The sequence below is a fragment of the Myotis nattereri genome, assembly GCF_964212035.1.
Source record: "Myotis nattereri genome assembly, chromosome: 1".
NCBI classification, from domain to species: Eukaryota; Metazoa; Chordata; class Mammalia; order Chiroptera; family Vespertilionidae; genus Myotis; species Myotis nattereri.
Window position 1 is genome coordinate 155880785 of NC_138075.1, and position 25480 is coordinate 155906264.

Sequence of the window (25480 nt, forward strand, 5' to 3'; positions counted from 1 at the left end):
AGGCCCCTGCCATGGTGTTAGTGGGATTGTTGAGACTCTGATCAAAGCGAAAAGATCAAGGTGATTACAGTGAAAAAGTTACTGAAGGTGGGCAGCCTCTGCCTTTGGTGTTCACTCCTGCACAACGTGAAGTTTAAAAAGGTATTTGGGCAACTACCGTAACAGAATAGAGTAGTCCATCTGGGTTTGAATATATACATATTGGATCACTCAGGGGCATACACACATGAAGTGTTTGGTACAAACAACCAGCCATTCTCAGAGTCGAAGATCTTTCTTTACCAATTTAATAAACATTGCCCAAGGACTGTCCTAAGAACCTAAAGCCAGAGTGAGCTGCAGGATTGACAGAGTTAAAAGCTATGGGGACCTCCCCTTGTCCCCATTTACTCTGTTTCTCATTTTGGCCAACCTGGACTCTTCCCTTAGCAGGAGCAGAATGGAGACAGGAGAACGTGTGCTCACTGCTCCAGTCCTAATGTCCCAACCTGTCACTTGGCAGGAATGAGGTGCAGAGTGATCACCACCCAAGATCACAGTTAGTAATTGGCCGCGCCAGGTAAAGACCAGGCCTGACTCAGGTCCAGTGCTCGCTCAGCCGCAGGCGTTGGCCTATTGTAAACGAGTGGCCAGGGCCGAGCCCTGAGAATGGCCTTCAAAGAGAATCTGCTCAGGGCATGTAGCTGGTGTGTAAAAAGCTCCTCTCGAATCTCTTCCCACTCCTGCTCTCCGAAATTAATCTTTTCCTTCAATAAACAACTCAACATTTCCCAAGAGACTAAAGGAGTCCCTCCCAGACAGAGTCACACTTCCATTAGAACATGAGAGATCTGAGATCCCATAAAAGAACCTGCAAGTAGAGGTGCCCATTACTCAAGGAAAATGGTCTCATCGCCATGACACACCGCCTTCCTTCACCCCCCGAACTTCCTAAAAGGCACCTCTGACGGGCGAGCAGGTTTAGCCCATCTCTTTATAGCTATGTCCTGAAACATTGCCCACAGCTGTGTTTGAGAAATTAGTTGCCACCAAGATCCAACTGTGGTGACAGTCACATGTGTATCGGTACAAAAAAGCATCTATGAATGTGCCTGAGAATGAGTAGAGCAAAAAATACCAGCCAGGCAGCCTCCTCGGTCACATTGAAAAGACATCAACTGCACCATCAGGTGTTTTCAAAGAAACATGGGCCCTGGTTTAGGACCTTGTTCGAAGGCAGCCGCCTGCTTTGGGGTGGGAGAAAGGAGAGATGTGGCTATACAAAGAAGCTCTTCATATCCCGCAGGGTCTGACACAGAACTTTAATGTACACCCTCCAACGGCCACTTCCGTGGTCCTGGTGTGTGCTGTGAACACATGGAACTATGAAACAGGCTGGGGGGTGAAGGAGGTCCTTCATGCTTCGCGCTTCCCGGTGACTGCATGAACCATCTCACGTATCCAGGGAAAAATAGAAGTTCCAGTCCTGGACCCTGTCCCGAGACACTGTATCACCAAGATAACGGGCCACCTCCCCAGAGGGTGGAGTCAGTTGGCATACTGGGCGTAGAAAGCCACTTTAACTCTCTCGATCTGATGGCACAACTTGATGGCGGGCCCCAGCTTCAGCTCCATGCACTCCTGCACCGTAGGGAGAGTCAGCAGCAGCAGCGCCTGACCGTCAATGTCCTGTTGGAAAATAAAGCCGGGTTAGAGCCCAGACAGTGAGCACCAAGGGGACGAGGAGACGCCGTGGTCCCAGCAGCCTTCACCCCGGGGTCCAGGGCGGGAGGGGCTGCTCTCCTCTCCTCTCTTTCTGGAGAGCGAGGGCAGAGAGAGCAACTTGGCTGGATGGTTGTCTCATCTCTTGGTTACCACATCCTTTTTGCTAAAAGATAATCTGGCTATTCTGAAAGTCACATCTAGGCGGGTGGGGATGAAGCGCTGTAACAAGTGAGCTGCTGCAGGAATTCTTCTCCTAAGCTCACTGCCCCTTGCAGGGGGAGCACCCCGCACCCCCAGGCCCCGTCCTTCCTATGCTCTGCTGTGATGCAATCTGAGCACTAGAAAAGGGTTCTGTACTAAAGGTAAAAGCTCTTCACTAAGAGAAAAGGTCTTCCATTTCACCATCAGAATGGTGAGAAGATGCTAGAAAAATACACCAGCTACACAGCACAATTTTCCATTCAGGAAAACACAGGTGTTCAGACACACACACACACCTACATCCACATACCTACATCACCCAGAAGGAAGGGCTACCTGTATTTTTATCTTAATTAGTCCTTCTCCGCCTACACACAGGGGCCCCACAGTGACGATATTCATTAAATGTCGGTGATACTGCACCGGCTGCAGAAGGAAGGCTCACTGCAAAGCTTTAGGATCACACCACTGGATATTCCTGCCCCTTCCCCCAACTGGTTCTATAAGTAATCAGGTTGATTTATGTAGATGTTGTTTGACTGAGTAAGTGAGTGTAACTCCCATCCCTCTTTCCATTCACCGGTACACTCTTCATACTCCAGAAATATACTGAGGCTCCAGGAGACTGTGGGCCCAAGGTCACAACAAAGGTCAGGGATGGAACGAGAGCATAAGCCGACACTTAGCACACCAGACTTTCTGCCACGGGGGAGCAGTGTGCCCAGGGCTGCCATAGCCACGGAGACTTCACTGTCATGCAACTGCATGCGTGACCTCAGACATCACCTGTCAGTGAATGTCACATAGGTGCTCATTTCTTAAACTAATGGTTTATTTAGCGGTCTTGAAAATATCTACAACAAAAAACCAAAATGAGTATGAATGTTAGCCTTAGGAAGACTAATGGTATAAAACTATGAGCAGGAGGCTTAACCATTAGCTTCAATGGAATTGACAGAACAGGATAGAACAGACCTGAACTTATATTAGAAAATGGAAGCTTTTCTTAAAGATGGAAATTGATGCCAAAAAGCTACCTAGTTAGAGACAGCATTGAAACTAGACTCACGTTTGTGTGGTGTTAAACTTTGTGAGGAAATAGCTCAGCTGTTAACATCCACACTTAGTCATGATGGCCGTCCTTGGGCATAGAAAAACAATTACAATTGAAAATCAGCCTTAACATGTAAATATAACTCTCTGTAGACAATTTCAGTGATGGTGGCTGCCACAGGCATGTAACACAGGTAAGGAGAGGATGTCATTCACTCAACAAGCATCTACTGAGAATCTACTAAGTGTGAGGCACACTCTGATAATCTCTGGGGGTATCACACTGATTGACCGCCCCCTTCCAGGAGACTCGACGCATCTCAAGGGAGGCAGACCAACAGGCCATTATGATGCAGACAGATTAATGTATGGGCACAGAGCTACAGGTTCAAACTGAATGGACAACGGAACTGATCTTACAGGAGTCAGGAAGGCTACAGAGAGTAGGTGTTACCTAAGCTGAAACCTGAGGGAACAAGGGGAATTATTAAGGAATCAAGGAATTAGTAAGAGATAATAATTCCCTCACTCAGAAACAGGGAAATACAAATTAGGCCCACAATGCAATTTAATTTTATAGCCACAAAACCCAAGGCCTAACAGTACTAAGTGCTGACACAGAAGTGTACTGGAAAGGGGACCCCTACACTACTAGCAGAAAGGCACGCTGTGTATAAGAAAAAAATCAACTAAGGGCACAGGAAACACAAAATTCAGAGTAGCATTTATGGCCAGTGGAAATTAAGGGGACTGTGCCTGAAGTTTCTAAGAGGTCTCCGTTTTGAGGCCACAATTGGGGTTGGGGTAGTGGGGAAAGTCCATTCCCTGTGGCCTGAATTTTAAATGTGGGCAACCTGGATGGTTGGAATCAAGTGCACATTTTTGAACTTCCCTCTTCAGAGCAGTTAAACGCTTCTCGTGAATCTTGCGGTGCCCACATGGCAGCCCCTGCACATCTGGGACTAACAGAACTGGGAGAAACCCAGTTGAACGTCATCTGCAGAGACGTTCCTATTTGCAGGAAGATAGAGATTACGGGGCGGGGGTGGATTCAGGCTAAACCATCTGATTCATTACAGCGATCCTGCACACCAGCTTTTTATCTGGGCAAAACTGACAACCGGGCCGATACCTCAAGTGGGAGGAGTGGTTAAAGCGCAGGCTGCCTGCATTGAGCACCCTCAGGGCCTCTGCTGTCCTCAGGATTCTCACCTCATTGGCCATCTTCCATGATGATGTAAAACAGAACTCTAGGATGTTCTTATTTTGAGAAGAATATGCTACCAAGAATAAAATAAGACCTCTGATTTCCAAACACCAACGTGTCGTGCTGCCTGTTGAAAGCACTAGATTTAGCGACCTGACCATCGGGTTGTCACGGGTATGGGAGAGCAATGGTGGTAGCCACTGTGATCCAATGTGGTTGACCAACATGTCTAGCTCATGCTGCAGGCTACGCATCACCAACATCCACTGCAGGGTCCCCACAGAGGAGATGGAGGGGGAGGGAGGGGAATGGAGGCAAAGCTGGCAAAACTCACATGACCCTGCAAGGAGTCAAGGAATGCCGGAGGAACCCCACCTGACAGTTCCTCTCATATGCAGCTGTTGTTCTGGTTTGAAAAAAGGTTTTTTTCTTTCCACTGATTTTGTAGTAACAGACCTCACAGTTAATTTAATTTTTACAAATGTACTTTCATATAATTCAGAACTGCTGGCAAATCACTTGTCATGTTCAACACAGAATTAGCACAAATGGACTACTAATTTTTAGAAAATGAAATGTAATAGAATTCACAACGTGAAAGTTATGCTTAGCACATGACATAATTAACTTTATTTTTGTTTGATATAGAGGTCAGTATAGGACATGGCAGTTTCTTAATGGGAACATTCAAGTCTATTGAAGTAGAAAGAGGAGGGAATAGTCTTAAAGTGAACCTGTAAATTATCCTGAAAATTTTTATTAAAATAAATCACTAATTTGGTTCTTTGATTATTCTATGTCTCTCATTCATAAAAAGTGAATGAATAGGCAAAACTTTTTTGAGAGTTTGGTGTTTGTTTAGTTATAAATGTATAGGGTTTTACTGGTTAATACGCATTGTACAGCATGAAATTACAGCATATAGATTTTTTAAGCAGTTGCCATAATGTTTAAAAATTATAAGGCATGTATTCCAGTAATGGGAAGTTTATAATTTCTATAAATACTCCTGGTGATTACGATAGTCTCTGAGTTTACAACATTCAGAGGAGCGAGCTGGCATAGCGATTACCATTCCATGCCCTGTGATTTTTTTCACATGCTGGTGAATAAAGACACTGGGCTCCTTCCAGTTCATCTAAAAATTCACATGGCACCTGGAGTGTTCCACTGGAGACCTCACCAATCACAGCCGTGGCCTTTGGGCTCAAAGATGATAGAACAAATTAGTAAAAATTAGTCATTAAAGGTCTGATTGAACAGGAAAGGACTCAAGTGCCCCTGTGCTTCAGGTAGCACAGCAGGGTAACAGCCTTCTATTGCGACAGGCAAAATGGCCTATAGTGAAATTTAACATTACAGCAATGAGGCTATTATCAATTAAAGTCCACCTATTTTTCTCTCTACACGAGAAATAAGCAGGTATGCAGGATCAAGCTTATAACTGGTGTGAGAAGAGCAACTGAAGGGAGGGCCCTGCCCATTGTTTGGCTCTAGAAGTGGCAACCTGCCGGGAATACCTCACGTCTTAGAAGCCTTAGCCTGGGAAGGCGAGAACTTTCTGAGATGCTGCTATAAACAGGCCTTAGAAGCACTAAAGTAAAAACGACTCAGCATACGTAGCACTTGAGTCTTTTTCCCAAATCAGCTTTGTTTTCACTTGCTTATTACTAGAAACTTGTAAAAGGAATCAACGCATGAGCCTGTTAACCTTTCACAGTGCAAATGGTCTCAAGCTCCACGGATAACCTGGCATCTGGGCGGGAGAGGCTCCGCCCTCTATCTGTGTTAGGACCAATTGAAAAACATTTATTAGTTAAAGTCTGGAGAGACATATTTTTCATTTATGAGTTACAGTCATCTCATCTGCTAAATTTGGGGCTAGAATAAAACAAAAAGAAGACTTTAGACTAACAGAGAATGCTACCTTCCCCATCTGCCTTTTGACTATTGAGGCTCCATCAGTGTATGTGGAGGGTACACATACGAATGAGTAGATATGCATTACAGCGTCATGTTTTATACCTGCACTCGTCATGCATTCAAATGCAATGCTTTTAGCAAGATTTCAAAGTTCTGCTGTATTTTCACTCTCAAGACAGAGACATAGCTGATCAGCATGCCCCAAGTCATGTAAGTCCTCACATTTCTTGTAATTCTCTCTTTTCTGTTTGTTTTAATGAAGAGTCATGTTCATTACCCAGGTTCCTTGTGTCTAAGGAAGCTTCTTCCTCCCTGTCTGCTTTTAAGTGTCACCCAGAAAGGAAATGCAGTCAGATAGCCAGGAGGCAACCTTGCCCTCTCACCACCGATCATTCATTCATTCATTCATTCAGGATGCACTTATGGTTGTCTATACAAGATTCTTGTGGTCAATCGGAGACCTTTGAACATTAAAGCACTGCTCTCCCCTGGGAGGAGCTGGGAACCACAGTTATTTGCTTTGCACAATTCATTACCGCATTATGGTGAACTTGGGGGAAAAGCTGAGAAATTCACTGGGAGCATGGGAAATCAGAGGCCTTTCTTTTTTTTTCCTGATTTATTGCTTGAATTGCCCCTTTTCTGGACTATTGGTTTGTGTGATCTAAAAAAAGACTGGATAGACATATTTTTAATTTATTTTATGGGAAACTTTAAAAAAAATAGACAGGGTCTTGAGAGACAGATATTTACATTGTGACACAATGCAAGACATTTTAGCAAATTAAGCAAACCCAGCAGAGCACGCACCACAGGCTTAAACTTGAACTTTTTGTATGAGGCCAGTGAGAAGTCTGCAAAGTGGCATGGGTTTAAAGAGTACCAATTTGTTTGCATATTAATTTGAGGGAAAATATAAATAAAAACCATCCTTTCCTATGGCTCATCATGGCACATCTTACATTTTAACACGCTACAGTCACCTCATCTGCTAAATTTAAAACTCCTGTAAGGTATAGATTGCATCAATTGCTTGTGTATTTATCCATCATTAGCACAATACCCACCTAACATACTAGTACCATGGGCTTTAAAATACTTTCCCAAGCCAAAGGGAAGCAAGAAAGAAAACAGCGTTGAAAGCAACATGAAGAAAAACAAAATGTATACAAAATTACTTCTGGGAAAACTGACTTGGCATATTTTTCCCTATTTCTCCCACTATACATAACAAAAAGGCCTGGATGTTATAAATAAACACACTTAAGAGGAATTTGAAGGTGGAGAGAGGCAGACCAGCTAGGACTGTGGGGCCCAAGATATGACATGGCGGTGAGTGCTCTGGGCTTTCTTTGTTTGGCTCCTACACCCAAGGCTTATATCTAAAGAAGCTGGGAACCCAGAAATGCCAATGGGCACAGATGACCAGAGGCCCAACCGAGACCTGCTCCCTCTAGCCAGAGGACTGGGGAAGGGGTAGTCTAGGGAGACAAAGCCTTTCAGGCAACAACTGCTCCCCTGCAGGACAAAGCGGCCCAGCCACCGTCACCAGCAGAGGTGGCACCAGGTCCCCCGAAGTGGGGTATCTAAGAAGGTCAAGTGGAGAGCCGAGACTCCCATGTCCACTTGGCCACAAAGAGTCCTCCAAGGAGGTGTTGGTGAAGACCATATGTGGATCTCAGACTTCTGCCTCCCCCCAACACAGAAGTAATGAAGAAGTGCCCCCTCCCCTACCAAAGCTGTGTCTCAGGAAGCCAGTTAAAACAGAGAGTTTAAATGAGACCCAGAGTCTCATGATAAAAACAGCAAATACACCACAGAACCACCGTACCTGTTCCTGAAAAATTTTGGCCAAGGGGGCGCAGTCTGTCAGTTTAATGAACCTCACCACGTCAGTCACTGTCCACTCCAACGGGTTGCTCTCCAGAATGAGCCTCTCCTCCTCCTCTTGCTTTGTTTCCTGCAGAGACGAGGGAAGCAGGGGGTCATCTTATCCCTGCATGGTGGTTGGGGTCCCCTCTAACCCTTCCTGGACCCTGAGGGGACTCCCCCTAAAGTCTCTCGTAACTCTCAGGACAAGCCACAGACACTTTCTAGGGACTTTCTTAGCAACTCAGCTGGGCTGTGACTGCCTCCGATGATGTGTGTGCCTCTAGACTAGAGGGAAAATATCTTTTAAAGGCAGTGATAGTAGTTGTTGAATCCCACGTTCAGGAAAACTTGGGGCAGCTGATTGACTAGGAGAAATGAATGATAAGGGGCATCTGCAAATGTACACAAGACAGTGAGCTATTCCCCCATTTGTCTGGGGGACAATGGTGTCAGTGACCTGCTGGCTGACCATCTGGCACCCATGGGCTTAGGGGAGACCCGCCCGCCTGATTTACTATTTTATGGCAACACAGAGTACCCTATAAAGGGAAAGTCTAGTGTTCAATGGGACCTTGAGGACTTCTGTCTGTGCTCCTGAAAGAATTCTTGGTGGTTTTAAAGCCTTCCTTCAGAACTCCAATCTGATGTTCACTGACCCACTCGGTCAAGATATGAAATCACCAAGCCTTTTGCCCTAACCTAGAATTAGGCTGGAGCAGTGCTGGTGTCTTTAGCATTTTAAACAGGTGTCCCAAAGTGTAGGCCAGAAACTATGATGCATTTTCTTCTTCAACACTCTGCCCAGGCAAGCCAGTTCCAGGGCCCATGTGCTTTACCTGTGCTGTGTCCTTGTCCTGGCCGGATGCCGGGCCCTTGTCGCCGCCCTCGGCACAGGAGGCGGCCTGCACTTTTCGGCCCCGTCTCGTCCTTTCCATGGGCAGCCGGCGCTCGGGCTCGGAGCTGCTCCTCAGGGTGACGGCCCTTCGGGGCCTGGCAGAGGGGACCTCGGCCGAAGAGGTGTCTGTCTGGTCGTCCCGCAGCTCAGAGCCGGTTTCCTCGCTCCCTGTGTCATCGTCCACGGCATCCGCATCCTCCTCCTCGCTTTCCTGGGAAGGAGGGAAACACGGGAATGGAGTTACATGAGAGGAGCCTTCGTGAACATGCGAGGCTGGGCTCTAACCCAAGCTCTTTCCCGTCCAGATGGTTCTGTGCAAAGCACCTGGCGAAGCCTCTGAGGACTGATCTGCAGGTCCCAACCAGGGTCCCAGGGGCTGCCCTTCCCCAGCTGGAGCAGCTGACAGCCTAAATCTGTTTTCAGCAAATGAGGGGGAGGGTGCTGGTATCTCCTGTTTCCAACCATTCGGATCAGACTTCCACTGCAGCCATCGACTTGCCCGCCAGGCCCTGCGTCCCCGTGCAGGGCTGGGAGGTGCTCCGGGTGAACATACCTCCCCTGAGCCTGCCGCAAAGTCCACGGTAGAAGACCTCCGTTTCTTCTGCACAAAAATGGATTTTCGCCGTTTCCTACGCCTGGCTGGCTTAGGGTGTCCACTTTCAATGCTGCTTTCCCCAATTGGGGGCTTAATGATCTTCTTTCTCTTTCCATAATAATAGGCTACAAGGAGAGAGAAAAGACAGAGAATTTAAAAGTTTTTTTAAAGGTTACACACATGTTCATACATGGACATAGAGTACAGGGGCAAAAAGGGGGTGGGGAGAGGATTCCTACGATTTGTCCATGAGTGACCGTGTATGCAGAATGAAATGGGGAGATATGTATCATATAGGAAATTCACACTCTGAATAGTGTTTCAAGCATGTTCAGGTTCCTAACACACGAGTTGACAAGTCTCATCTGGGCAGGGGTCCGCAGAGCACCGACCGTGCTTGTGGGTCCTGGTGACACCCTAGCAATGGGCTGGAACCTGGGCCGGCAGAACAAACTCCCAGGTCACTGTGATGAGGGTGAGACACCCCTGGGGCTAGACATAACTGAGGGAGACACAGAGGAGCAGAAGCCAGGATCAGAGAGTTCTCAGAGCTCGCACTGTCTGCGGTGCCGAGTGAGACCAGAGCAGAGGCAGGGCAGGGCCCAGGGAGCAACTCCAGAAGGCAGAGGTCACCAACTGACGGGGAGATGGAAGAGGCAAGTGCCGAGGGAGGGGACATCTGGAGAGGACATCCGGCCTGGGCCGTGGTAGCAACTCTCCCAGGCCGGGTGGAGAAGCAGTCAGGAACAGAGAAAGCGAAGAGTGCTCTGCACCCTCCAACTACTCCACTCAAGGGTCTGAAGAAAGTAGCATCAACAGGGGAGAAACAGATTGTGACAAGGATGTTGCCCGTGTAAAAAAGGGTGATGAAAGACTCATTCTAATTGCTCAGTTAAAAACCAAGAAGTAGTTCTGGTGACTAGCCATTACCAATAACGTGTTTTATTGTGCCCTTCTTTCAGCCATACAGTTTTCCGAATCAACCAATGCCCTGACATGCATGTCAGTGTATACACCCTCGACTCTTCATCGCCAATGCCAACCAGTGACGTGCGTCCTGATTTTAAGCACCCACCCCTTCCTTAGACCAAGCTGGAAAACACAGAAGCATTGGCCACAGCAGATCATAGAGAATTCTTCCATAGCAGTTCCTATGAAAAATAATTCAAAAGGTTATTTACTAGTAAGCCCAACCGGTGTGACTCAATGGTTGAGTGTTGACCTGTGAACCAGGAGTTCATGGTTCAATTCCAAGTCAGGGCACATCCCCAGTGTGGGGTGTGCAGGAGGCAGGCGATCAATGATTCTTTCTCATCGTTGATGTTTCTATCTCTCTCCTTCCCCCTTCCTCTCTGAAATTAATAAAAATATATGTTTTTTAAAAAGGTTATTTAAAAAACCACACACATCAACTACTTGACCTCATATTTCAGGCCCAGGGACCAATGTTCTATTCATTATTTGTACTCACTGTATTTGGTTTTGGTATGAATGGAGCAGTTTTCTGGGCAGTTTTCAGAAACCAGCACAGGACTGAACAAATTTGGACAGCACTCTAGCTTGGCACAGACCCGTCTGCAGAAGTCCGCTACTTGGTCAGAAGTTCTTACAATCTTGGCCACGGCCCTGTATGTTTTGCCTCTGTACCTAGAAGGAAGGAAGAAAAAGTTTTGGCAAGACTGCAGAATTACTCAGACCTAGTTTGCACAGTGTCTCCTAAAGTACCCTTTTATTTTGTGACAATAAAGCAGGTTCTGTGTGATTTCCATGTCATTTGTTTTTATCATTCTTTATGTTCTCACACAAATATTTATAAGAAATGCCAGTGCTGACAGTGCTAAGAGAATCACCGCAGTAAAGATTTCCACTTAGCATATACTCACTGTGGCTGGCATACGTTATTCACACCAATTCCAGATGCTTCCAGAATCTAGATACTGTAATTTGTCGCTCATAAATTTTGAAAAGAAAATGTTCTCCTGCCCAAGAAAAACCATATGCAGTGAAATCACCAACATAAAACGAGGAACCAGATCTTCTGGAAAGCAGGTTGGGTTCTGCTTTAAAATAAGTCCTTCAGGCTTCCTCCAAACATAGGTACCCCCGAAACGTATACACACACTTTGAATGATTATAAAGGCAGCATTTATTAAAATACATTTCATTTTCAAAATGGAGCTGTCAGCTGTTTGGGGGGACACCCTGTTTTTATGGTAAATAACGATGTAAATAATGCCTGCTTGAAAGGATGAGCATTTGGAAATAGGTCTGAATCAGCTTTCAATATATTTTTTAAACTATCATTGGTATAAAATAATTATAAACTTTCCAGTTGGCAGCAGATCATAGGTCCTTACTTTTAGTTCACATTCACTGAACTTAGAGTCCAGTGAAATGAGAACGCATCAAATTGAAATCTTGAACAAGAAATTATTTTCCAGAAAAATAGCAGGTGGGGGTGGCTCTGGCAGAGAGCAGGCATGGTTCTTGGAAAGCTAAGCGAATGCAGATTCGCTGCCCACTAGTGCGGTGACGGTGTGAGAGAACTCTTTGCCACCTGCTCTTTCACACACACACACAGGTTCAGGTCCCCCACAACCCACCACACACCACAGGGACGTGAGGCAACTCATGCAATCAGGAGTGTAACATAAGGAGATCATTACCTTTGCAATTTGTGAATACAACACTGAAGTTCAAAACATTAGGTCTGGTTCACTGAGAATACGGTGATGGAAATAAACGGATTTTGGTTTTTTCTGTCCTTCTGAAGTCTAAATATTGTTCCCCTGAAATTCATTTTTTTAAAGTATCAACAACTAAAAAATTAAATTCTAAATTGGAAAAACTGTATGTTCATTCACTGGTCTTTCCTGCCCCAGTCCCTCTGTCCTTCTTGTCCTTCTGTCTTTGAAAGCCAAGCTACTTCTGGGTATTAAGAACTTTGTGAATCTGAACAATAAAGATTTAATTAAAAAAAAAAAGAACTTTGTGGACAAGATCATGCTTTAAGACCACAGCCTTGTCCGACTGCTGACTTTTCTAGGACTGCTATGGACCCTCAATATAGAAGCAAGTGTGCCCCGCCCTGAGGAGGGGTTTCCTGAGCTGCTCTGGGTGGTTCTTGCTCCTGCTTCCCTTGTGTTTCATAAACACAGCACAACTCTGAACACAGCATATCCTAATGGTGGTGGAAACGGAGAATTAAAATACGGTTTTATTCGACATTTTCTCTTGTGATTTTTTTTCCACCACAATTTTAGTGTTCCTGGGGCTCTCTCTTCTAAAGAGCTCAATATAAAGATTCTTAAAGTCCCTATAAAATAGTAAAGTAACAGAAGGTAAAAAAGTGGAACTGTAAAATCAGGTCAAAATTCAAACTGTGGAAGTAGGGGACACAGACAGCTATTTCTGTTCCCAGACCGCGGATTCTCAAGCGGACACTTCCAAAAGCTCAGGAGAGGGTGTCGGAGAAAGGGAACAAGCGCCTGAGACACAGACAAAGGGTGGCCTTTTCTTCCTCTTCTGAAGGAGGATGATTCAGTGGAAGAGTGTCTCAGTACAAGCCCTCACCGTTAGGAAAAAAAAATCTAAATTTATGAAAATAAAATTAGTCATTTTTAACTATATTTTTATTGTTGACACTATTGCAGATGTCCCCATTTTTCCCTCCTTTACCCACTTCCTTCCCCACCTTTCCTCCCACCCCCCTCACTCTGGCCATCGATACACAATTGTCTGCGTCTATGGATTATACATATACTAGTAGCCCTGTACATGAATCCATGCGCAAGTAGCTCGCTGCCACTTGCCTCACCTGGCCATCCGCCCACCGCCACTGGTAGCTCTCCGCTGCTTGTAGCTCACTGCCCCACCCTCCTGTAGCTCTCCCCCCTGCTAGCTGGCTGCTGTGCCTTCCTGTAGCTCTCTACCACTTGTAGATTGGTTGTGATGTTACGGAGTAACAGATAATTAGCATATTTCTCTCTTATTATATAGGATGTTCTTTGGCTAATCCTTTACCTTATTTCATCTAGTCCACCCCTCCCACGTCCTCTCTGACAGTTGTCAGTCTGTTCCATGTATCCATGCTTCGGTTTCTATTTTGCGCATCACCTTAGTTTGTTCATTAGATTCCACGTATAAGTGAGATCATAAGGTATTTGTTTTTTACCTCCTAGCTTCTTCACTTAGTATGGTTTAAAGGTAAGGGACTCTTTCACACACACACACCTCTTTCCTGCCCTTTGGAACAATTCTGTCTAAAAGCCATGGCAGTGGTGGTAAGGGTGGGGGGACTGGGCAAGGAAAGTGCCAGCTGGGGAAGGCAGGGTGGGATCCGCAGCGTCCTGGCCGGGGTGTGGACACTTGAGTGCTGCTGGGACCTCTCTTCCCTGAAGGACGTGCTGTCCTGATTCAAGCAGTGCTGCTGGCCGGGAACCTCCAGATGTCGCCCCTTTCGGTTTGCCCCAGCTGCAAAGTTGCCTTCCCCCGGATAGCCTCCATGCAATGACTAATTGTGGCAGGAGCTAAAAGGCCTGGCCACCTGAGCCAACTCTGGACAACCATGGAGGGCCATTCTAACGCCACAGCTGCCCACAGGCTACAGATGGTGCCTCCCTCTGCCCAATCTGGTTTTTCTTCCTCTGCTTCCACAGGTGTCGGTCCCCAGCATCCTCCTTAATTAAACCCCAGCTGGAAGGATCTGCACCTGAGGCAAGTGAGGAGAGGGTATAGGGCAGCATTCTGAGCAGGCTCCTGTGTTCTGTGCAGGCTGCTGTGTTCTGAGGACATTTGCATCTGGGGGATAGCTGGCGTGCATTGGTGTGAAGGCCTGGCATTGAGAGTTGGCCCCTGAGTGGGGTGAGGGAAGAATGAAGTGAAAAGAGACTGGCACTACACCAGAGCCTGATCAAATAAACATAGAGAAGGTGGTGTGAGCCAGGTTGCCCATGTATATTGGGGAGACTGGGGCATCATGCCAATGATTTACTACCAAATCGATCTGGAGAAAGAATAGTCCATTTGTATCTTGTAGTTGCAATATTTCTGTAATTCTGAGGTTTTTCAAAATAAACATTAAAAAAAACATAAAAATAAAATTTGTCTTATACAATGATTCAAACAACATTAAGCTTAATGTATATTTCCCACCAAATGCATATTTTTGAGCACTATTAGTACTGGGAGCATTTTCAGTTATGATCACAAATGTGGAAGAAACACTGTTTGAAACATCCGAATCCAGACTGAAGCAATAATCGGGTTTTGAAATTGGTCGATGAATCAGGACAATTGTTCAAACAACTGTTTTATTAACAAAGCCTGTGAAACTTATAGAGGTGCCGGCCTGGCCTACCAAGACATACAAGCAAACAGCAGCTCTAAGATTCTGCCCAATGGTTGAAGGAGACAGCTGCGTGTATACAATACTGTCATTTCTATTTTCTCAAGGACATTACACCACGTGATCATCATACAACCTTCCAGACAGAACGAATGGACAGGTGTCAGCAGCCCCACCTGACAGACGCAGAGGTGGGAGGGCAGCTGGCACCTTCAGCAGCACTCAAGGCACCCAGGTGAAGCTGAAAGCTACAGTCCTCAGCACTGCACTGCCTTTATTTTACCACAGGTGAAAATCAGAATCTGCTCTGTAGCTTTCCATTCCACTAAAGGTTTAAAAGCGGTATCCCAATGACATAACCTTGTAGGCAGGAACAGAACAGCTCGAAAGCCTGGGATAATGCCTTTCCCTTTAGCCTCTCATTGTGAACCTGGAGAGGAGAACAGTGAGCCATGTAATGTATTAAATGGCCCAGCCAGGCTATTGTAAACACGTAAAGATAAGATTTTCTTCAAGTATTCAAGTTTTTTTGTTGTTTGTTTTTTGGTGGGTTTTTCCGGGGGGGGGGGGCACGGGGGCGTAGGGGTAGGGGGTGGATATTTAAAGAGACAAACAAGCTAGTACACAGCAGAAGACTCCCGGGCATTGTAAACACTTTCAGAGAGAAGGAGGGAAGGACAGAGGTAACAGGCTGCTGGGTTGGAACACAGAAGGAGATGCTGAGACGACACCCATCTCAGACGCACACTCTGAAACAGTCCAGGGAGCAGAGAACAACAGACGGACAGACGAGGGATAGCCTCCCTGGCTGCCAATGTGGGGACCCACTCAGAAGCCCAGGGCTGATATAGAGATTATTGTAAGACAAAGGCATGTGAGATTCCACAGATGCAGAGAGCAGCTTTTTCGGAGCTTCCATTATCTGACTAAAAGCAGAAACTTTCGAGCAATGAGACTGCCATAAATTCCCTCTGCGAGGCAGCTTCTAATCGCAGGAGAGAGACCAAGAGTAAACCCACCATAAATCCCCTCTCAGGAGTTTCATGGCCAAGACAGAAAGAAGGCTCGCACCGCATAAACACACATTATCACAAACTTCCTTATCGCCCATTTGCTCTTCTAAAAAAAACATTTGTCTTCCCTAAAGAAACCCACCTCTTCTTCCCCTAGAGGCCTCTTCTCCACCCTCCCTTCCCCCCACTAAGTTAGGGCGCATGCAGATATGCATTGTGCCAAATCCTAAGTAGCCCCCTGGGTTACTCAGCATGGGGCACTCCTGCCTGCATACATGCTGCACCTGTAAGTAAACTGTCTTTTCTCTGGCTAACCTGTCTTCTGTCAGTTTAATTTGCAGACTCCCAAGTACTGAACGTAAGAGGTAGAGAAAAGGTTTCTCCTCCATGACATCAATAAGGAAGCGTGAGTGGCCTTCCGATATCTTTGCACCAACCCAAGTAGGGACTTATTTCCACGTGTGCATGCACAAGGCAGGGTGGAGAAAGACAGTGAAGATGGAGGAAGAAGAGTGCTGGAAATAATGGTCTCTTCTCCTTCAGTAAAGAGCTGAGAAAAACCACAGTGGATTTTGAGCCAAAAGAAATAGAGCAAAAAGACTGACGCTGGCTGACAATCCCCAGAACCATCGGCACGGCCCACGTGGGATGCCCTCCAGTTGGCCTAAGTCATGTCATTCATCTTCAAATGACTCACATCAGGACCTTCTCACAAAATTTGGGTAGGCAGTGAGAGGGGTGTGGGAATGGTGAGCAAGATTCCAGCTGTCCAGCGGAAACCACATCCTTGTTTATTAAAGAAAGAACTAAAGGGGGGAAAGGGGTAACCCCAATAACTCTGCAGAAATAGGGAAGCTTCACAACCTGTCAACAATGAGATTTGGCTCTGATTTCCTTCCAAACTTCAGGGGGCACACCACCCACACCAGGGTCAATACGCTGGCTCCCTCACTGGTTCTCAGACTTCTATACTCAACTCCTCAGAAATGTCTCTCTTCCTTCTTGATCCCTGCATTGCAAGTGCTGAGAGCTCTGTTCAGTACATGGGGGGGGGGGGGGGGAAGGGGGGGAGAGGGGTGTTTATTTTAGGAAGACAACATCTGTGTTTGAACCAGCAACACCACACCCGTAATCAGATGAACTGGAGCCCACACACAGAAATTCAGCCTTCCTTCCACATACTGGCTCACCTGCCTGCTTCGTGTAATGTGTACAGTATACATTTTCAGAACAAGTTGCATACAACTAAGCAAGGTAAAAATTAACAAATGAGGAAACAAAATGTTTTTCAGCAAAAAGTCTCTGGGAATCCTTTTTCACATAATCTCCTTATAGCCAAATATTACATTTTACTGGTTCATAAAATATGGGCATGAATAAAAGGCCCCGAAAAGTAAAATAAAAACACATACAAAATTAGTCACTGCTTATGAAAAACAAGAAACCAAAATCTTTTCAGTGAATCCGAGAATGACTCACCTAAAAAGTATAGATTTGACTAACTCCTCGCTTCTGCCTAGCTGATAATGAAGACTAATTCACTTGAAATTATATCAGGATATCTCCTCTTTAAGTTCTGAAGAACTGTAAGAAATAACTGGGAAAACCTACTAAGCCTCCACCTGGCTTTTGTAAAGATGATCACAAACGCCATTCAAAGAAAAGCCCCCGCCCCCAAGCTTCTGTAACATATTGGAAAAAATATTTAAATGTCTCTAGATGCATAGAATTGGAAGTTTTTTTTATCCCCACTAAGGTAGAGCCTAAATTCCTCCTCCTGAAATTCAAAATAATGTAGGTCAATTAGTACACTTCAGTATCACCCAAAAGAATTTCCTCTGCCAGAACAGCTGGAACAAACTGCATCCGAGTCCACTGTTCCCTTGGCACTACCGCACCATACCCGTAGTTTGCCTTTCATGTTAAAGACTCATAATATCATAGACTCCTTACACAGTGATCAAATGTTACCTTGATTTGTTTTACTATAAGGGTACGGTTATTGGACAAACAGAAAAGTAAACACTGAGGAACAACCGCAGGTGGCAGTGTTAGCTTTCCTTCTATGTACAAGTCAAACCTTTTCAACGGCACCTCCACCCTCTCAAGTAAATGGGTCTTTATTTACTCTTAGAACAGGGGTGAGGGGTGTCCAGCCCACGGGCTGTATAAGGCCTGAGAAATCATTGGCTCTGGCCCTGCCAAGGCATTAGGGAGTTAATTAAATGTTTGGCCAAATATAACAGGCTAATTTTTAGGTTGATAATTGTGTATGGCCCGAGAATGATGTTATAGGTAGCTAAATGGCCCTGGCAGAACAAAGGTTCCCCACCCCCGCTTTAGAAGTAAAGCCCATTAGAAGCCCAGATGCTCAGTGACAGCATGCAGAAAGTCCTGTGGAGGGTCTGATGCCCGTTCTTCCCAAAAACATTCTTAGTGACGTTATAGTTTCCTGGACCACAACCAAGGTGGCTGGATGCCCTAATGCAGGTCTCCGTGCTGAGTTAATTTACTCATGACAGAGACCACATGAGCCTTTCAGCTCCCAGGGCAGAAGCCAGCTCTCTCTTCCCATTTGAACTAAAGAAATAGCAAAGTTGTCAGGATCTAAAAAGTTGCCATTTTACATCAGGAGGAAAGAGGTGACTTGATACCCAGTGTGAGAAGAAATGTTCCCGCTCCCTGGAAGTCTGTCATCATTAGCAGCTTCTGGGAGAGGCCGCTGTGATCCTGCACACTCGAACCCAGTTCACAGCCCTACTCCCCAGCGCTGCTGTGTGAGATCTTGCTGAGGAACCCCCTGTCACATCAGATATAGCAGGCACTTCACCGCCTTTACACTATAGCCATGCCATGTCTGTATTGATTGAATCAGGCTGGATTTAATAAAGGCTCTGATAGACGTGGTGACGGGAAAATGAGCGCAAATACTGCAAAATGAGTGCTCCTTTGTCACTTTGGTTTCTAGAGCAAGTTTCTGGCTTACTTAGGAGCAGGGGAGATTTTAATAGAATGTAAGGGTTTTTAATTTTTATTTCTACTATTTGCATATCCATTAAGTGTATTTTGGATGTATTGAATGTTATAGGAAAGTTTAAAAATAAGAATTAACAAGGGTTTCTGTATAAATACTTACTCAGGTTTTCTGCCATCACTACTATGATGAACTGCCCTTGATTTTACTATTGCTGATGGTCATCCCCTTAAGTAAAGTAGGAATATATGGAATATTACATTGGGAAGAAACTTGTTTTCGTTTTTCCTTGGTTACATGTGAAGTTCATTTAAATATTTCTTGGGAAAGAAATGAAGGATGAGCTATGGTGCCACCTTTCATTCACACGCCACTTCATAGAAATAGTCTCCTATTTGCATATATATTCCCTTTAACTTTTGTGACTTGGCAGAGTATCTGTAGACCATGAGTGACTTTTGCTAAATCTAAAATTACAGAGATGTTCAAAACAGACACTAGAAAGTGCTGAGTGGGTAAATGACAAAAAGTGTTGAAGAACAATGCAGTATGTCAACATCTCTACTTAGTACCAGTGTAAGATAACTACAGGGGAAATAATTACTGCTCATGCACGTTATTTAATATCCCTCAACTTTCACTTTGGATAAGGTATGTGCTCTCTTTAAAGGAGGGCTTGTATACATGCTGGCCTTTGAAAAGTGGTTCACTCTTTCAAACAGCATCACTTCCCACATGTTACATCCAAACAATGTTAGTTCAGCTACACAAGAAGCTGACTAGTAAGATCTATTCTATTTGAAAAGTGTAACTGAATATTAAAAGGCCTCCCAGGACACCAAAGCAATTATTAAACAAAAATGTATCTGGAGAAAGGGATCTAAACAATTGAGTTCAACCCTGTTGATCCATAGGTGCTCTCAGCTTCAGAACTCAAGAAACTGAAAGCAAAAACAGCACCTTTCCAATGAGCCTATTTCCAAATAAAGGAACAAATTGAGCAACTACATGTCAACCCGCAGCGCACTCACCAACACCAAACAGAGGTACTGGTTCTTTTTATCTTTTAAAACTATCAACTCTCAGCGTTAAAGAATGTTTGGATCTGGCTTAATGAAACTTTTTACAGTACTGAGTATTAAGAACTGCTAATGAATATGCATATTGATAAGGGATATTCTCTCTTTTATAAAAGTTTCCCCTTTTGGTCAAGTGATCTATTCGACCTGAGCACAGCATGTTTTAATTGTGAATGTTTAGCATAAGTATTAGTTAAGCAACTCTCCAGTTCAGCGGTGGTCCACAGACCACTGGTGGTCCGTGAGGTTTAAAAGGTTGGCGACCACTGCTCTAGTTCACTCGAGGAATCCTCAGGCTCAAGACAACTCCGTGCAGCAAATGCCAACAATCAGTGTCCAGCACACAGAACTGCAGAGCAACATTCCTTCTGCTGCCATTTCCCTGCGCTGTGTCCAAAAGAGGGACGGCAAGTTTCTGGCTCTGGCTGGGTAGCTCAGTTGGTGAGAGAATTGTCCCAATACACAGGTTTGTGGGTTTACTCTCTGGTCAGGGCGCATACAAGAAGCAACCAATGAATGCATAAATAGGTGGAACAAAAAAATGATGTCTCTCTCTTCTCTCTCTCCTCTTCTTTCCTTTCCCTCTCTATAAATCAATAAATTAAAAAAAATTTAAAAAGAGGAACAAGTTTCAAAGGAGCAGGCCAAGTATGATTACAAAAACCCTTGTTTCCCAGAATTAAAAACACTTACTTTGCCTTCAGCGTCTCCTCCTGAAAATTCCAGTGTGGATCTTCCACCAGTTGTAATTCCCTCAATACCCTCCCAGGCTTGTAAGCTGCATTGATTATCATGCTAAGGACCTGTTGGGGAGAAAAATAAACAAAATGAACTTCAATTGTAGCCATTCTCGCTGACACCAGGAGGCTCTGAAAACCCCCTGCTGACACCAGAAGCATTTGCTCTGCATCTCCATTTAGTGAGGGGCTGGGGAGAAGGTCCATGGGGCATTCTGCAGGCTTATCTGTGGGATAAAAGGGTGGTAAACTCTAATCTCTCTGCTGAGGAGAGGGGGTGGCACACTCTCACTAACATTCCTGGTTGCAGAAAAATTGAACTATTTCTTCCAATGTGTGTGTGTGTGTTCTGTGCTGTGGAGGTGGCTCTAGCTCCTGGTGACCCTGTGAATGAGTGATGGCCACAATGTCTTGTCTCAGCTCGTGCAGACCCAAGCCTACAGCTTCCAAAGAGCCAATGGTTGTTATTCAACAGTCACTCTTCAGTAGGACTGGCTACTGACAATTTCATTTTATTCTTAAAAATAAATTTCAAAAGGCACCAATCAGAGGGCGAAACAGGTTCATGCCAACACTTCTGGATAGACTTCAGATGCAACAATTATGTGAAACTCACCTGATGCTGCCCCAATGTATGGATATTTCATACCAGGCCAATTCTCTCAGAGGGGGCGGTGTTTCAAAAGGAAGTTTGGAACACCCAAACACCATCTAACATCTTATTTCCTCAAATGACCCCTTCACTTCCAAGTCCCAAGTCCAACAAAATGAGCATATTGTCACTGTCTACTATGACACCCCCAGACAGACCATACCCATCCCTTCTAAAGTCTCAACTGCATGCTCTGGGGAGATGGCATATCCCTGTTCATCTTGATGTGTTTTCCAAATAAAAAGACAAGGAATTTAGATCCCTTGGGGCCCTCACCTTTCCGTAAGCAAATCTTCATTAACAATGAACACTTATAAGTTCTGGCATGTTCATGAGTTGCTGCTATGTGGACAGAGAACTGGAAGAACATGAAGGTGCAATGCTGCATACAAAGAGACACGAGACCTATGGTTCAGTTCCATGCAATGCCCACCGTCAGGATCTGCCATGGACCAGGCCTGGGAGCACATGCAGGAGCAGGTCACAGCACCTGCTGCTCCTGGAGTCTCCCCGAGTCCAGAAGAGCACAGGCCAGGCACTGAGCTCATTCTTCATGTTTCAGAGCAAAACAGCATCAGAAGAGTGATAAACATATCTTACCGAGATGGGACACTGGCATCACTGCCGAAGCACCTACTTTGTGTTGGAGGAGCCCAGCCCAATACCAATGGGAAGGAAGGAGATGCAAGTATGTTAGAAGAATTTTCATGTTTCAGTTTTCATGTATCTGATGTGCTTCAGAATGTAACTGGCATGGTTTGTACCCTGATTTAATTCCAAAAGACAATAAAGCTTTCTCATATTAAAACTGGGGATTTGACCCTAAAACATTTTATACTATGCAGTCAGCATGGCAGCTGTCTTTTCTTTCCTGGAGTAGCATTTTCCAGGGCCCTGTGACTCCCCATAAAGAAAACGGGGTTCAGCCAAGGCACTACGAGGCCAGGACAAGGCAGAACAAGCAGCTTTGGTGTGTTTATGTTTTCTCTATTAGAATAATCATCTGATTTTATTGTTTACTGTCAGTACAATTTACAGAGACGTGGTTTAAAAATAAATCCAATTAGAACTGGCTGAAATAATGTGCAAAGTGTTTACCAACGGACAAGAAAATTTCAACTGATTCTTTTCATCGTGTTTTACTGAGGAACCCCCGCAGCTACATGTTATTTGCTGCATATCAAAACGCATTTTGTGGCTGTGAAAAGAAAATGCCTTCCAGAGTTCAGTTCAGCCTGGAGACAAGCAGCAGTTAAATCGTAAAAAGCATCTGATATTGAATAACTGTCCCATGACTTTTCCCAATGCCAAATCATTCGTCTCTGAATTCAACCCTATAAAACTTTGGAATTATGAGCTGAGCAACTTCTGTGTACATGGCATCTTGGTGTATTGTTGTTACATCCATGCCAGTGACCAAGTTGACAGCTGTTATCATTACCCATAGTTAGACTGCATGACTGCACCCCGCAAAACATCGGAATGCAGCTCATGATGAGGAAAGGGGAGCATGGACCCTGTCTCCAATGAACAAGCAGGACATAATTCATGCAGGAGCAATGCCTGGCTCGACTTCTTGGAGTTCACAAATTGTTTGTTGAGAACATACTTCTATGCAGAAGCCCCCACATTGTGTCATACAGCAGAAAGGCAATAACCTTCATATTGGATAGATTCCAGATCAAATCCCAGTTCCATCCCTTAGAAGCTGTGAGTCCTTAGGCAAGATGCCTGATTACATTTCCCCCTGTGTACAATGGGGGCACTGCCCTTTATCTGGTTCATAAAGAAGGGGGTCAGAATACGCCACCTCAAAATATGCCACTTGGACATTGGGTTACTTTGCAGCGAAGGCAAGTGAGAAACAGCAGACGCTGCCCTCCGCGTTCAGCCAGGAGCAGGGCTTCAACTTCCCCCTGTGCAGGCGTCGGTCTCCGCTCTGCCACACCAGAAAGAGAACAACCCTCCTCACTGGGGAAAGAGAGATGGCACAGAGATGACTCTGCACAAACAAACCTTAGGAGAAGAGCCCTTATCTTCCAACTGTTTACCCTGCAAGTCCACCTTCCCACAATACCACCCCGAGAAGCCCCAACCCCTTTTCCTGTGCTGATCACTTCTCCATAATTTACTGCCTTTTGTTAAAACGGTATGGAGAAATCTTTCCCTTCTTTTTTGTGAGGCCTGTGTGCATTCAAAATAAACCCTTACTCTGTCTTTTGTCAGTTTCATTTGCAGGCCCCAACTACTGAATTTAAGAGGAAAAGATTTTCCTTTTCTACAACAGGGGTATTTTGAGAAATAAAGGAGGGAGTGATTTTGCATAGCAAAATATTTAAAGGTAGCCCTCTTCCTAACAGCAATGCAGCCCTCGCATCAACATCAACCCATAAACTAAACTCTCCTGTGCTCTTGGCCTCTCTCTCCCCATTGGCCCATACTGGTATTTGCCTTGCACCTTTGTGAAATACAGTGGGGCCTTGACTTACGAGTTTAATGAGTTTAATTCATTCCGAGACCGAGCTTGTTAAGGAGCTCGTAAACTCAAATTACTCTATCAACTCAATGCAAAAAATCTGCGGAGAGACAGCTGGTATGTCAAAAAACTCGTTAGTCAGGACACTCATAAGTCAAGGCCCCACTGTAACTTGCCTTAGAAGCTCCTTGACTTCCTTTTTACTGCTTCCTTTTCAGAACCAAACATCTCATAAAAATAATTTATACTTCAAATTATTCACCTTCAATTCAATTCTCAACCTACCCAAATACAGTTTCCTCTCTAGCCACTACAGAGAAACGCTTTGCGAAAGGGCCCCAGTGACCTAACACAGTGATCGGCAAACTGCGGCCCCTTAAGTGTGGCTCTTCCACAAAATACTACGTGCGGGCGCACACGTACAGTGCGCTTGAAACTTCGTGGCCACACTCAAGGGGCCAAAGAGCCACATGTGGCTCGCGAGCCGACCACTGACCTAACGTTAAATCCAGTGAGCGCTTCCACCTTTCTGGAGCTGGCAGCAGGCTCACAGTGCACCCCACTCTCGGTCCTGCAAGGCCGCTTTGCTCTCCTCCTTCTGCTCCATCAGCCTCAGGGTTTGTTCAGAAAATAGTGAGTGGGCCAGGGTACGGGGAAGAGGCGAGGAACAACTAGAGGGAGGACTAGACAAAGAGGAGGAAAGAGCGTAAATGCTCTTAGCAGGGGAAGGAGCAGGCTGCAGCAGTGTTTGGTACACAGGCCCCACGCAGTGAGCGTCAGCTTCCTTCTCCCGCTCCTCCCCATTCATGTATTATGTCAGCACTCAAAATACTGTGAACATCCATGGGATTTTTTTCCTGTTCACCTCATGAAATTAGGCTAACCCATGATTTCCTTTCATATTCGCTCTTGTGAAAACTCTCCCCCCCCCCCCCCGCCGCAAACAAAAATTACTCAGAAAATTTCCAACCTCAACTGTATCCCATGCTGAAATTATAACTATGTTGAAAGTGCAGGGAATCCCTTAATATAGACAAATTATATCTTTAAGTGTCAAAATTAGAAAATACTTCAGAATGCAAGTATGGCTCCCACAACCTGGGTTCAGCTGGTTTAGTGGGAAGATGACAGACTGAAGGTTTGCAGTGTGTTGAATTCTAGTGGCCGGGGGAGAGGTGTGCCTGGGGTAGACTTTTGGAGACAGACGGTCCACAGGACACATGAAGGAGACTATCTGCTCTGATGAAAAGGAGTTCGGCCCCCCATCCCATGCTCACCATTTCAACAGACCTTTCTGTCCCAGGACCATGGTTATAATAATTACCTGTTTACAAACTCAGGACCAGCAAAAGCCCTCAAGGCCTAAAACAGCGGTTCTCAACCTGTGGGTCGCGACCCCTTTGGCGGTCAAACGACCCTTTCACAGGGGTCGCCTAAGATCATCCTGCATATCAGATATTTACATTGCGATTCATAACAGTGGCAACATTACAGTTATGAAGTAGCAACGAAAATAATGTTATGGTTGGGTCACAACACGAGGAGCTGTATTTAAAGGGCCAGAAGGCTGAGAACCACTGGCCTACAAGGTTTCTTCTTTTCAACCTCAAAATCAGATGGAACAGAGCTAACTTGACGAATACATTTTTAAAGTCAAATGATAATTTTTTTTTTTTTTTTTTTTTTTTTTTTTTTTTACTTAATAAGCACCACTTTACCAATAGGGCTTTGCTCATGAATGGGATCTTATGT

General features: G+C 45.1%; 1 protein-coding gene across 1 annotated transcript in view; it reads right to left on the reverse strand.

Moving 5' to 3' along the window:
- Window positions 1–280: 280 nt before the first annotated feature.
- Window positions 281–25480, reverse strand: part of SFMBT2 (Scm like with four mbt domains 2) — a 219919-nt gene continuing 194719 nt past the window's right edge. The window contains exons 16-21 of the mRNA XM_081091132.1: window positions 20557–20666; window positions 10922–11097; window positions 9409–9575; window positions 8797–9066; window positions 7920–8048; window positions 281–1668 (exon numbers count right to left, since the gene is read on the reverse strand). Of these exons, the coding sequence (XP_080947258.1) occupies window positions 1528–1668; window positions 7920–8048; window positions 8797–9066; window positions 9409–9575; window positions 10922–11097; window positions 20557–20666 (993 nt within the window). The 3' untranslated portion in view covers window positions 281–1527. The remainder of the gene's footprint in view (window positions 1669–7919; window positions 8049–8796; window positions 9067–9408; window positions 9576–10921; window positions 11098–20556; window positions 20667–25480) is intronic.